General features: G+C 42.3%; 1 protein-coding gene across 4 annotated transcripts in view; it reads left to right on the top strand.

Moving 5' to 3' along the window:
• Positions 1-15475, top strand: part of ATP7B (ATPase copper transporting beta) — an 88414-nt gene that overhangs the window by 52801 nt on the left and 20138 nt on the right. For all 4 annotated transcript variants that reach the window (XM_040426051.1, XM_040426053.1, XM_040426052.1 and 1 more), the window contains 9 exons: positions 499-662; positions 2685-2846; positions 3217-3293; positions 5405-5579; positions 8470-8703; positions 10890-10981; positions 12685-12812; positions 13783-13937; positions 14062-14196. In XM_040426051.1, the coding sequence (XP_040281985.1) occupies positions 499-662; positions 2685-2846; positions 3217-3293; positions 5405-5579; positions 8470-8703; positions 10890-10981; positions 12685-12812; positions 13783-13937; positions 14062-14196 (1322 nt within the window). The remainder of the gene's footprint in view (positions 1-498; positions 663-2684; positions 2847-3216; positions 3294-5404; positions 5580-8469; positions 8704-10889; positions 10982-12684; positions 12813-13782; positions 13938-14061; positions 14197-15475) is intronic.

The following is a 15475-nucleotide window of genomic DNA, read 5'->3' as shown; positions in this document are numbered from 1 at the left end:
TTGCATCTTGTACTGTCTGTGCGCCACAAACCGAAATCTGCTCCAGCTACGAGCTGGCCTAGAATACATTATGATATATGCAGTTTTCCTACATAAAGTATTGTAAATGTGTCAGGCCAAGGTGGCTTTGCACTTCTGCTAAGCTCTGGCAAGAGCAAAGTTTTGTATAAAATTCAGTTTTTTGTAAAAATTTGCGACTTTTGTTTTAAAGAGAATGTTATAAAACTTTTAAAATAATAAATGTACCCCAATGAGTTGCTCTTTTGCAACATGGATTGATGTATTGCAGATCCAAGTCCCAGAGCAGTGGTCTCCAACCTGTGGCTCTCCAGCAGTTGGGCAACTGGTGTATGCTGGGAGCCGCAGCTACAGCATTGCGTGGTGGAGACCATTATCCTAGAGGTTCTTTGCCTTTTATTTGTCATTGAAATTACATTTTTTATATCATTTTGTGACTGGTCGGGGGATAGCATTTATTCATTAGGTGTCCCTCTACAGGTATTATATCAGTGCTTGTCGCACTTATGGCTGGTAAAGCAGAGGTCAAATACATAGCAGACAAGATTGAACCAACGGAAATTGCACAACTTATTGAAAACCTGGGCTTTGGAGCTGTTGTCTTAGAAGATTGTACGGCTACCCATGGCAGCATTGAGCTGGTTGTGAGTATATAAGTAAAGTATTGTCTGATCACTCATTTTTCTTACACTACAGGGGCTGGACAAAAAGCGGTCAGGGATGGTATAGACAGGATACATGGAGGATGAAGCTATGGTAACGTTGGCCATACATAGCCCATTTTGAAATTATCCAATTAGAGTTCTGATGAATTTCACCATTATACAGACTTTCATTGGAAATTGGAAATAATGGTTATTAATGTCCAGATTAATTGTATGGACAGCTACAGTTAAAACCAGAAGTTTACATACACTATATATAAAAAGACACATATGCATGTTTTTCTCAATATCTGACATGAAATCAGAACAAACCTTTCCTGTTTTTGGTCAATTAGGATTACCATAATTATTATTATTTGCAAAATGCCAGAATAATGAGAGAGAGGATGTTTTAAGGCATTCTTATTACTTTCTGCAATGTCAAAAGTTTACATACACTAAGATTACTATGCCTTTAAACAATTCTGGACTGCTCATATGATGATGTCATGTGTTTGGAAGCTTCTGTAACATCTGAGTTAATTAGAGACAAACCTGTGGATGTATTTAAATCCACACCTGAAACACACCGCTTCTTTGTGTAGCATCATGGGAAAGTCTAAAGAAATCAGCCAAGATATCAGGAAGAGCATTGTGGACTTGCACAAGTCTGGCTCAATTTCAGGATACCTGAAGGCGCCTCGTTCATCTGTACAAACAATTATGCGCAAGTTCAAACAAGATGGTAATGTCCAGCCATCATACCGCTCAGGAAGGAGACGGCTTCTGTGTCCCAGAGATGAACCTGCTTTGGTCCAACACGTGCATATTAACCCAAGAAGAAAAGCAAAAGACCTTGTGCAGATGATGGCGGAAGCTGGTAAGATTGTGTCAATATCCACAGTGAAACAAGTACTGTATTAACATGGGCTGAAAGGCCACTCTGCCAGGAAGAAGCCATTACTCCAAAAGAAACATAAAAAAGACAGATTAATGTTTGCAAATGCACACAGGAACAAAAACCTACATTTGGAGACAAGTCCTGTGGTCTGACGAAACTAAAATTGAACTTTTTGGCCATAATGACCATCGTTACGTTTGGAGGAAAAAGAGAGAAGCTCGGAAGCCTAAGAACACCATCCCAACTGTGAAACACGGGGGTGGCAGGATCATGTTGTGGGGTTGTTATGCTGCAGGAGGGACTGGTGCACTTCATAAAATAGATGGCATCATGAGGAAAGAATACTATGTGGAAATACTGGAGCAACATCTCAAGATTTCAGCCAGGAAGTTAAACCTTGGGCGAAAATGGGTCTTACAAATGGACAATGACCCGGAGCATACTGCCAAACTGGTTACAAACTGGCTTAAGGATAACAAAGTCAATGTTTTGGAGCGGCCATCACAAAGCCCTGATCTCAATCCTATTAAAAATTTATGGGCAAAGCTGAAAAGGTAGGAGCGAGCAAGGCGACCAACAAACATGGCTCAGTTACACCAGTTTTATCAGGAGGAATGGGCCCAAATACCGACCAACTATTGTGAGAAGCTTGTGGAAGAATATCGTTTGACCTAAGTCATACAGTTTAAAGGCAGTGGTACCAAATATTAATGAAATGTATGTGAACTTTTGACTTTGCAGAAAGTAATAAAAATGCCTTGAAACATTCTCTCTCTCTCTCTCTCTCTCATTATTCTGGCTTTTGGCAAATAATAATAATTATGGTAATCCTAATTGACCAAAAACAGGAAAGGTTTATTCTGATTTCATGTCAGATATTGAGAAAAACATGCATATGTGTCTTTTAAATAGTGTATGTAAACTTCTGGTTTCAACTGTATGTCGACAAGGAGATGAACAAGGGGGTCACCTAACCTCTATTTGAGTTGGTAGGCATGGCCAGCACCCAGTTTCAGACAGTACTACTTATTTTGCAGTAAGGAGATTTTCATCCCACTTGTTTCATAGTTTGAGGAACATTATTCTTTGCATTTCCATCTTTATGTCTTGACTGTCTTTAGATTACAGGGATGACATGTGCCTCATGCGTTCACAATATTGAATCACGGCTCATGAGAACGCCAGGTATTCTACACGCCTCTGTGGCTCTTGCCACCTGCAAAGCTCAAGTCAAGTTTGATACTGAAATAGTTGGTCCTCGAGACATCATGCAAATCATTGAGGTAAAGTAAATAGAATCATTGAGAGACAAATAGTCCCAGATCAGCATCCATATTACTGTGCCCTCAAAAACATAAAAGATGAACTACTATGGGTACACCACTACTCAATGTTTCTTCTCTTGGTTGGGGGAATTGTGAGTTTCTTTGTGTGATTTACACACATATATATAACTGGAAATCTGTGATCCTTACTAATTTCTTACTTATTCTTAATTGCATCATCTACATAGTGGCCAATGATTTAAGCTTCTAAAGTGGCTAATGGGAGCTCAAATCGAATATGATCATAGGAAAGACTAATGGAGCAGGAGGACAGACTGTTGGCCACTTGTCTTGTTTCATGTGATAACATCTCATATTCTATTAACAGGGGATTGGTTTTCAAGCTTCTTTACCTAAAAGAGATCCATCAGCTAACAACCTGGACCACAAAGAAGAAATAAGACAGTACGTATGAAATATATGAATAAACCCTACATATTGCTAGATGTAACAAAAAAAATTATACAAAAAATGACAGTCCACGCCTCTACCTGTATGTTCAAAATGCAGTGGTGGAAGGACTGGACATGAAGGACATCTGTTTAATGACAGGAAATCAAATTTTTTGGGTCATCTCTGGCATTTATGGATATAGATACATGGACCAAAGTAGTAAGGTTGAATCTTATACTGGTTACTACACGTTGCAGCACCAAACTGGCGCATTCATCAGGTATCCTTGATGAAGACAATCGTTTGGTATCGCAAAGTTGTTAACTCAGGTACTAATGGTGTGTCTACAATGGATATTCCTAATAGTGAAAAAGAGGTCTTTCATTTTCCAAAATTGTATTAATTTTGGCATGTAAAGGGGGCTAAAGACTTTCTTAACCCTTCATGGGCAGATTCAGTTTTGGCTGAGTAGTGACATGAAGGAGGGGCGGACACAGACAGCAGAGGGCCCTTGTGCAAAGAATGTGTCTGGGCCCCCACCCCATTCCTTCAGTGCTTTGTGGCAACGGGCAGGGGTGCACCTATCCTTTCTGCTGCCAGAGACAAAAATTGAAACGGCACCCTCATGCCAAATTTTCAACCTAACCCCTTCCCTTCAGCCCTACTGTTAGAGACATACTTGGAAACCATTACATACAGCGCTAGAAACATACAGGAGAATACAGTGCACATTCCTCTTACATCCAGTGACGTCTTCTCTGATGTAGACATTCTTTTTCCACATCTTCTCCATTCAGACCAAACCGCCATAATGACTTCTTTCAGCTATCTATTGTCTCTGCAGAGTTTAACAAAAAGATGATAAATAAAATAACAATAACAAACTAACAAAATACAAATAACTGTAAAATAGAAATACTAACATTAATAGTGTATCCATGATGTCCCCCAAAAATAATTGCTCTAAACTGATAGTGTGTCAGGGTGCCCCCCACAGTAATAGTGCTCCCCAAAATCCCACCAATAGAAATAATTATCTGCCAGTGCACTCAGTGTTAACAGTGCCCCCATAGTAATAATGTCCCTATTGTGCCCTGAAAGTAATAATGCCCCTATAGTGCCCATACTAGTAATCATGTTCCCCATGTCTCCTAGTAGTAATAATTCTCCTTACAATAAGTAGAAAAATGCCCCCTTATAATGTGCACCAGTACAAAAATACACCCTATATACACCCTATAATAGGTGGCAATACAAAAAATACCCCCTTTCCTTTTAGATCAGACCCCCATATCAGACCTCAAATCAGATCCTCAAATCGAACTGCCATATCAGATCCTCACACCCCCTTATCAGATCCTCACACCCACATATCAGATGCTCACGCCCCCATATCAGATGCTCAGACCCCCCATATGAGATGGTCAGACCCCCATATCAGCTGCTCAGACCCCATATGAGAAGCTCAAACCCCTATATGCTCAGACAGACCCCCATATCAGTTGCTTAGACCTCCCCATATCAGTTTCTCAGACCCCCCCATACGAGATGCTCAGATCCCCCCCCCATATCAGCTACTCAGAACCCCATATTAGATGTTCAGGTCCCCCATTTCAGATGCTCATTCAGGCCCCCATATCGGTGCTCAGACCCCCATCAGACCTCAGATCAGACTCAAAATGAATAAATAAACTTACCTCTCCTGCTCCGCCACTGCTCTCCATGTCCAACGGTCTCTCCTGCAATCCTTGCTCTGCTGATCTCTTCCAGCGCTGCACTGTCACCTGGCTGCGTGCAATATCAGGTCATAGTGCGCGCTGTACGCAGTCAGGACACAGCAGCGCAGCCCGGAAGAGAACAGGGAGGAGGGGTGAGTACAGTGCTCGCAGCGCTTCACTTCCCTGCCTCCTGCAGACTAGTGAGCGCTTCCGTAATGGAAGCTCCCACTAGTATGAATGGGCCCCCTTCCATGCTGGGCCCCTGTGCAGCTGAACCGGCTGCACAGGCGGTATGTCCGCCCCTGACATGAAGCACTCTGATTACTGTTACTAAGCTGAAACTGGAGTCACTGACTAACACTTCATTCTTCTTGAATAGTAATTTAAAATGCATTTGAATCACAGGTGGAGAAAGTCCTTCCTGTTCAACCTCATATTTGGCATCCCTGTCATCTGCATCATGGTCTACATGTTAATTGCCCACAATAAACACCATGGACAGTCAGTGCTGGACAGAAACATCTTCCCTGGTTTATCTATAATGAACCTCCTTTTCTTCATACTTTGCACCTTAGTCCAGGTATGTGCAGAAGACATTTCACTTGTAACCTGTCTTATAAATTATTATAAATGGGAGGCGGATCGTCAATTTTATACATTGCTGAAAACCAGGGTTTCCTAACAGAAAATCTGACATGCACTTTAGCATTTATAGTCAGGGTTTACTAAAACTCTTGCATGTGATTAGAAAAAAATTATTTCAGAAAGTAAATTAAGAGAAAAGGGGTTTTCCGGGAATTATTTAAAATGGCCGTCAGCCACCTGTCCTAGAACATGAGCTGGACAGGTTGCCACCACTTGAAGAGCTGCTTATGGGCACTACATATTACACTTTGGTGCTTGCATATGCTACACATTGGTGAGTGTTCCTGTCAGGCTGCTCAGCCATGATGGCATATCATAGGCAGGATCGCATCATTACCATCTATTGTAGAGCAATGTAGGATATAGTGAGGCCCCGCACCGTCAGCCCCCTAGGCAGCTCTGCAAGTGGTGGCAACCGGTCCTACTCACCTTCTAGGACAGGTTGCTGGCGGCCATTTTACATTATTCCATGGAGAAACTCTTTAAAGAAACTGGTTACAGTCTAAAGCCAATGCTTGTGCATAGTTCCATTAGCTTTGATATAAAAGCCAAGAGATTTCTTAGGCTGTGTTCACTCTGCATTCAGTGTCTATACTCCAGCGGGTGAGAAAATATCAACATTTATACATGAAATGTATAGCCCGTAAGTATGTGCCAATGTGTCATACTTTTTGCATATGTCTGCCATTATTTAAAAAAATATTATTTTTTTTTTTGCTAGATGCCCTTGTATTGGAAAGCATAGCCAAATAGGCTTTCTCATACAGCGGGCAGAAATATTTAGCGGTCTACTCCAGACATGAAGCCCGCATGTATGCGTCTGTCTGCCATACACTTGCATATGTCTGCCATTTACCCTCAGTGTTGAAAATGTATGTACGGCATATGTCTACTACTGGGATGTGAATTATTTTTCCGTACAGCTGGAAGACATCTTTTGCCGTACGTCTGATTTATTATAGGGTATGGATATGATTGGAATTTTACTATTTGGTTTTGCCTATTTGAGCATGACCCCAAGCCATCGTATGACGTTTGCAGTGTGATAACCTATACCATTGTGTAGCATTTATAACATAACGTTCAAATATCCTCTTCCTGTTCTAATTGCTCTTTACCTTCATTCTTTCAAGGTTTCGCAGGAAATCCTAGGCAGGGGTCCTACTGCCATTACATGTAGTATATTACTAGATACAGTACATGTCTTATAAGTGCAGGGTCTTTAGGGTTGAGTTGATATATATTTCTGTATGTCATGATTATTGTATGGTAACTTTATGTTTTGTAAATGTGAATGCACAGTTCATGCTGGGAAATGTAATACGAATACAAAGGCATAGTCTGGTCAGCAGAAGATTTCCGTGTGCATTGTTCCTTTATTTTTCTTGCAACGTGAGGTATTTTTCCTGGTATTTGAAGTGACCTGGGAATATCTGTGACCTGTAGAAAAATCATGGACTTGGGTCAGACAGCGGCCCCACAGGGGTCATACTGCACATTCAAAAAGGCTTTAAAGGGGTTCTCCGAGATTGTAGTATTGATGACCTGTCTTTAGAATAAGGTGGGGGTCAAACTCCTGAAACCCCCAGCGATCAGCAGTTTTTTATGCCGGTGGGTTCTAACAGCTCCAGCGCATGCCAATGAGTCCTAACATTCATGAGCTGAGGGCTCTGATTGACAGTGGGGTGGGGAGTGCCAGGAGCTCAGGAATATTCAGGACTCATCAGCATGTGCTGGAGCTGTTCAGTAAAAGATTTTAGCAAAATGGTTAGCTCAATTAAAGAAAGTGACCCAAGATTTTATTAAAGGGGTTGTCTCATATTGGACATTGGGGGCATATCACTAGGAAAGGTGCGGGTCCCATTTCTGGAACTATTCTTAGAAAGGAGCCCGCAAAGTGACGGAGGGTGCACCATGCATGCGCGGCCACCCTCCATTCATTTATATGGGAGAGACGAAAATAGCTGAGCACTGGCTCGGTGATTTCCATTAGCCCCATAGAAGTGAATGGAGCAGCGCGCTTTCCATTCATTTCAATGGGACTTCCGAAAATACCCGAGCGCACCACTTGGCTATTTTCGGCACACCTAAAGAAATAAATGAAGGGCGGCTGCGCATGCCATCACTTTGCGGGCTCCATTCTAAGAATAGGAGTCCAAGATGAGACACCTTTAAGGGGATTTCTAACTAGCTTATGTTGCTCTAACTAGCTTAGGTAGGACACCATAAAACTGGTGTCAAAGTCCCTTTAAATGGGCTGCAGCTCCGTACACAGGATAGTGGCTGTGAATGGTATTGCAGCAAAGGAACAATATGGTAGTGCAGTGGCAGCAAGGTTATCCTGAAGACCATTCTGTGAGAAGCAAAGGAGGTCGGAGATTAAATGTGGATAGTTCTATCTTCCATGGTCATATTACGGATCCATATCGGACTCAAAGAACTACATAAGATCTCTACTGTATCTCTGTATGCTCCTGATTTCATCTATATTTGTATGGAATCAGACAGAGAAAAAACCATAGCATGTTCCATCAGACTCCGTAAGTAGAGAGCAATTCTCAACCTAGAAGCATTGATTGTAAGGGATCAGACTCCATACATATTGCACCTGATGGATCCTGTAGGACAGTATACGGAGTCCAGGCAGCCATGTGCATACATTCTCACTCTGATTGAAAACCAAGGGGCCCTATATTGATCCGGCACAGGAGCCCTCTACTGTCTGTCCTCCTCTGCATTGTGCTCCTATCATTTCTCGATGACTTCTGATGACCACATAATTCACACCTCATATTACGGTGCTGCTTTCTGTCTTGTATTCACAGTCCTTTGGAGGGTGGTACTTCTATGTCCAGGCGTACAAGTCTCTGAAACACAAATCAACCAATATGGATGTACTAATTGTCCTGGCTACCACCATCGCCTATATTTACTCGGTGGTTATCCTGATTGTGGCCATTGCGGAGAAGTCTGAGCAGAGCCCGGAGACGTTTTTTGATACACCCCCCATGCTGTTCATGTTCATTGCCCTGGGGAGATGGCTGGAACACATAGCAAAGGTAACTGTACTAGATTGGTCCCTGTGGGGATCTCCAGGAAACCTCTTAGATCCTGTTTAACCCTTGCTACTGCTCGTGTTAGCACAGATTCATAGCTGTGCACATGGGAGCTGGCAAGATAGTCATGTCCCCATTACACACTGGACCCCTAAGCTCATGTGTATTGATTTACTCATTAGTTGCAGATTAAATCTTACTTGTAACGTGACCTGTTTTTTTAGGCAGGGACTACACTGCAAAAAATCGTATGCATTTATTTTATAGATGAGGTTTGGCTGTAGAAACAACAGCCAAGTCACAGAAAAGTCCCAGGCGAGTCACATGTCGTGGCGCAAATTACATTAATTATATTAGTGTGCGACTTGCGACCTGTGGCACAAAATCCATCAGGTCTGGATTTTTTGCAACTGTCGCGTCATGTCTTATATTGCGCTGCGACACCATTGACAATCATTAGATCCAGTGTAGTGCGACTTTCATGTTGTGTGACACATGTCGCTGTGTAGCCCCATGCTTAAAGCGTCATAACTAGTGTTGAGTGAACTTGTGTTTTAAGTTCGGCATCTAAAGTTGGGTTCGGGTTATCGAAGAATCGCGTTATGGATTCTAAATTCCGTTATGTTCCGTGGTAGCAGAATCCATAACGCAATTTTTTGATAACCCGAACTTTAGACGCCGAACTTAAAACACAAGTTCGCTCAACACTAGTTATAACTTTTCACCAAATTTTTTTATATGTCATAGAGACATATCTCAGAGACATGCTGAGACCCCCACGGATCCCAGGATCGAGGGAAGGAAGCATGCGCATATTCTGCTCTCTTTGCTGCATGAGATGGGCTCCATAGAAGTCTATGGGCCCATCACGATTCAGAACTCAGCAGCGAGGTGAGACCTCAGCAGAGTCACTTGCCATTTGCCTTATATTTGAGTAGGACTTGACTCTGGGCATTTTCTCTAGCCCACCAGGGTTCCTGGTATTTTTGTCTGCAAAAACAGCGCCGTCTACAGTGCTGTTCGTGCTGTTCTTGCTGTCCAGCATTCCTGAAACCTGGCGGACCTCATTATAAGTTCAATGGATGTGCCATGTTTGGTCCATATGTGTTTGCATATGGATCCTGGATAACTGTGATGATGGCTCCACGCTTTCATCCACACTGTTAGGGCTCATTCACATGACCGTATTTTTTTCACAAAAATAAATTGAATATGTCCTATTCTTGTCCGATTTGCGGACAAGGATAGGCATTTCTATTATGGGCGCCAGTTCTGTACCGCAAATTGCGGAATGCACATGGGCGGCATCCGTGTTTTGCGGATTAACAATTTGCGGACTGCAAAACACGGCACGGTCGTGTGCATGAGGCCTTAAAGGGGTTTTCTGGGAGTACCATATTAATCACCTATCTTTAGGGTATGTCATCTTATCAATATCAGATTGGTGGGGGTCCAACTTTCGGCACCAGCTCTGATCAGCTGTTAGAAGAGGCCACAGCACTCTGATGAGCCTCGTGGGCTCTTCCTAGGCCATGTGACGTCACGTTCATTGGTCACATGGCCTGGGTGTAGCTCAGTCCTATTTAAGTGAATGGGCCTGGGTTGCAATACCAAACACAGCCACTATACAATGTAGGGCGCTGTGCTTGGTTTGCTGCTAGGAGGCTGTACCACTTGTCCTTTTCAAACAGCTGATCAGTGGGGGTCCTGGGTTTCGGACCCTTACCAATCTGATATCGATGACCTGTCCTAAGAATAGGTCATCAATACTGTACTCCTGAAACCCCTTAAATATAAATATAAAAAATCAGATATTTAAAGAACATGTCTTGGGAGGAAAAAAGTTTTAGAATGTACACCTTTGGAGTCAATTTTTTTAAAATTATTGCATTTAACTTATTTTTGGCTAAAAATCCTTAGATGACAGAAAAGACAAAAAATCCACAGGCAGCTAGTAGAGCATCTCAGCTCTGTACAGAAAAAAAGGATTCCATATTGTTAATAAAGACCAATTGAAAAAAAAGATTTTTAGCTCAAAATAAGTATAATGCAATCATTTTAAAAAAAATTGCCCCCAAAGGTGTACTGTACATAGCCTATAATTTCTGTGCATAACAAACAGTATTTGGAGGTGAAAAGGACAATCTCCTTCACTATAAAGCATTTTTGTGATTCCCTCTCTACCGCAGAGTAAAACATCGGAAGCTCTTGCCAAGCTTATATCCCTGCAGGCTACAGAGGCGACTGTTGTGACGCTTGGACCTAATCACTCAGTGGTGAGGTAACGCATCCTACTCCTTTATGGATTATATGGACAGAATAAAGAATAATTCAGTCCTTCCCAACATCTGGCAGTTTACAGAAGAAGTTGAATAACTGTGAAATTAATCTAAAATTAAATGATTAAATTATTTCATGTCTTTTCCTCCATTCAAAGACACTGGTGATTTTAAAGTTCTGCTGGTTGCCCTTGGTAACAGACAACAGTTTACTTCCAATGTCAGACATGTGTACTGGCCATCTAAGCCCCCACAATGCACTGCTGTCCAGTGAAAGGAATCTCCAGAACACTATGGGAAAAACGGATAATTGGGGGAAGATTTAGGCCTCATGCACACGAGTGTATCCGTGTACTTGTGGTGTGCAATTGTTTAACAGAAAAACTGCTTTTGTCTGCCCGTTAGAACCAATCACAGCACAACATTAAATGCCATCTGCACTGTGATTGCTTGCTAGACTATATTTCTCGTACGCGGTTTGGTAAATCGGCCCCATTGTGTTACGCCTAGGATTAGGCGCTTTCCCTTTCCGCTTTAGACATCCGTCATAGCATCTCAATAGCTGGGGGGGGAAACGCTTCAACTTTGTCCACATTCATTGTCAGTGGGAACAAAACTGAACTGAAGGGAACGGAGTCACCAGAATGCATCTGTTTCATTGCGTTTCCATGCCGCACACAAAAGTGCTGCAAGCAACGTTTTTTAGTGCGTCCTGGGATGCAGAGCAAGACGGATCCGTCATGACTCACAATGTAAGTCAATGAGGATGGATCAGTTTTCTCTGACACAAAAGAAAACGGATTCGTCCCCCATTGACTTACATATGGTTTTAGTGCTGGATCCGTCATGGCTATTTTAGAGATAGTACAACCAGATCCGTAACGGTTGTATTATCATAACGGAAGCGTTTTTGCTGATACATGACTGATCCAGCAAAAACGCAGATGTGAAAGTAGCCTTATTTCTATTTTATATCACATAAAGCTAAGGCCGGGTTCACATCACCGTTATGCATTCCGTTATTGTTTTCCGTTATAACATGGTTAGAACGGAAAATAACGGAATCCATAAGACGGAAATAAAAACGGAAGCCTTTTTATCCGTCATAATAGAAGTCTATGGGAAACATAACGGATCCGTCTGGTTCCCGTTATGCAGGGCGGAACAGAAAGTCCTGTCGACAGGCCGTCCTTAGCTTTCCATTCTTCTGATCCGTCAGAAGAAGAGAAAAAAAGAGGATCCTGTAAAAAAAAGAGGATCCTGTTGCACCAGTTGTCATCCGTTTGAGCCATTTCTGTCTGCGATCCCTTTTTTTAGACGGAAAAAAATGCTGCATGCAGAACTTTTTTTTCCCTCTAAAAAACGGATCTCAGACAGAATTGACTCAAACTGATGCAACTGGATACGTTTTTTTTTACAGGATCCTGTTTTTCTTTTCTCTCTTTCTTCTTCTGACGGATCAGCTGAACGGTGATGTGAATTACCCATAGCTGTTCATCAAGTGAATGGGAGCTGAGCTGCAGAACCCCGTGTGGCCACTACACAGTGGACGGCGCTGTCTGATTCTGGATCCATTCTCTGAATTAGTTCCGGTGTCGGTGGCTGCTGCTGTGGGGGGGTTCTGATAATGATGACCTCTCCTAAGTTTCACCACTGCCCCTGAAGAAAAGGATGTTTGCGTTCACACATTTTCTGCTCATTACAGGGAAGAACAGGTGGCCGTGGAGCTGGTCCAGAGAGGAGATATTGTGAAAGTTGTACCTGGGGGCAAGTTTCCTGTGGACGGGAAAGTTATTGAAGGAACATCTATGGCAGATGAGTCGCTCATCACAGGTTACTACATTTATATTTGCTTTTTGTTTGTTTGTTTTTTCCTTTTAGAGATGTGATACAATGCCATAATAAATAGAAGTGAATGAGTGAACCCACTAATCCTCCAACTGTGCGGAGGGGGGATTGTTGACAGTCTGTGCCTGTCGTATGATAAGTAGGGTCCCTCAGACACCATGGTCACTGTGCGGCCCCTTTCTGGCGTTGTAGACTTCTTCACTTTCCGTTAAGTCTCTACAATTCATTGCAGTGTATATGTGGCTTTCTCAGTACTGCACAGAGGCTCAAATAAGCAAACGCCACTCACAGTCCTCTGTGAGTCCTTGATTATCTGCTCTCTTGTACAGAGAAAACCTCTGCACTGTATGTCCATGCGGTTTTGGTGCAGTTTTCTGCTGTCATTGGAATTTCACATCCCCTACACATGAGATCCAATTTATAGTCATATAGCGACCTCTAGTGGTGGAACTGCTAAAGTACAGTTCACAAGTATACTTAGGCTTTATTCACAGTAACATATTGGCGTCCACCAAAAACTGACATTTTTGCATGCATATGAATGTCACTGTTTCATCCATGTGGGTTCTGTGTGTCCTTTTTTAAAAGTCAATTTGTCATCATTCTTTGTCGTTCAAATAAAAAATGGCTTCCTCATTCTTGTCACCACTGCATATCAACAGATGCATAAAAAACTAGATGATGTCCGTGTGCACTCTCCCATAGACATTGGTGGGAGAGTGTGGTCCACAAAAACTGAAGAGAATAGAACATGGGCACCTATTATCTGTGAATATCTGTATGGGTCCATGTGCTATGGGTACTTTAGGGGTATGTAGTACATATACATGATATATGTATTTATTCAGATGGACAGAAGGGGACATTTGAGCTGTTGGTGCAGCTCCGGCAGATATTTTGGCCAGCCACATTTGGACGATAACTTAATCTTTTCGTATTTCCCTGTCTCTTCTAGGTGAGCCTATGCCTGTCAGGAAGAAGCCAGGAAGCATGGTCATTGCTGGGTCCATTAATGCTCATGGATCAGTCCTTGTGGAAGCCACCCATGTGGGCTCTGATACCACCCTGGCCCAAATTGTTAAGTTAGTAGAAGAGGCTCAAATGTCCAAGGTAAAACCAAAATGTGCTGTGAGACACCCTAGCTGTGTATTAATGCTGAGGGTATGAACGCCTTATACAGAGGTGTGTATTAAACGTCACTGACCCAGTGCTCTCACTGCTTTTCATTTTGTAGGCCCCGATCCAGCAGCTGGCAGATAAAATCAGTGGTTACTTTGTCCCTTTTATAATTAGCATTTCCATTGTGACACTGATTGGATGGACCACCGTTGGCTTTGTGAATTTTGATGTCATATTGAAATATTTCCCAGTAAGTGTCTGGCTACATTATCTTTTTTTATGAAAAACCTAAAAATTGAAATCCTCAAAAAATAAATTTTTATGCGTTCATAAAGTAACAAAACAGCGGCTACACCCACCAATCGGCTTTGGATACGAGGTGCTCACCTCTAGAGGCCTCACCCCAGGCCTATATAAGAAGAGAAAATATTGGTTATGGAAATAAGAGGGGCACTCTCTACATACGGGATCACACACAATCTGGATATGATAGGATTAAATAGTTTATTATCCTCACTGTAACAATAGTTGTGCCCTAAAATAAATGATTAAAATAGTAAAATATTACCCAAACTTAAAACACTTCATATGATCATAAAATACAATGCTAAAATATAGAATGATCCACTTATATACAACTCCTCCTTAGGGTCAAGGAAAGTTAGTCCTTGAATTTGCAGCACTATATATCTCTGGAAGAGCTATTCAATATATAGCGTGATGATGCAATTCTCATATAAGGTGCACTAGTACAATCAATGAGTGAGAGCAGTCCATACAGCTTTGTGTATCTTATTCCGGTTGTGTTCCGATATCACCATACAGTCAGTTCAACCTTGCTGCTCAGTTGAGCCGCGCTAGGTGTATCAGCCAGACGGCTATATAATGTATATTATTCCGTCCGGAGCTGAAAGTGGATGTCTCTTACCAGACTCTCGATGCGCCACTCGCCCGCCTCCCAGTAGTCGGTCGTCTCTTACCGGCCTCCCGCTTCACGGCGTTCTCCTCTGCCCTGCTCCTCCTCACCCTTCACACGGCGTCCCGCGTGGTGATGAAGTAAGCGTCGGCGCAGCGTCTCACGTGATGCGGAGTGGCGCATCGAGAGTCTGGTAAGAGACATCCACTTTCAGCTCCGGACGGAATAATATACATTATATAGCCGTCTGGCTGATACACCTAGCACGGCTCAACTGAGCAGCAAGGTTGAACTGACTGTATGGTGATATCGGAACACAACCGGAATAAGATACACAAAGCTGTATGGACTGCTCTCACTCATTGATTGTACTAGTGCACCTTATATGAGAATTGCATCATCACGCTATATATTGAATAGCTCTTCCAGAGATATATAGTGCTGCAAATTCAAGGACTAACTTTCCTTGACCCTAAGGAGGAGTTGTATATAAGTGGATCATTCTATATTTTAGCATTGTATTTTATGATCATATGAAGTGTTTTAAGTTTGGGTAATATTTTACTATTTTAATCATTTATTTTAGGGCACAACTATTGTTACAGTGAGGATA

Source organism: Bufo bufo, chromosome 3 (genome assembly GCF_905171765.1).
Source record: "Bufo bufo chromosome 3, aBufBuf1.1, whole genome shotgun sequence".
Lineage (NCBI taxonomy): Eukaryota > Metazoa > Chordata > Amphibia > Anura > Bufonidae > Bufo > Bufo bufo.
Note: the sequence above shows the minus strand (reverse complement) of the source record. Positions and strands in the feature narration are given on the sequence as shown.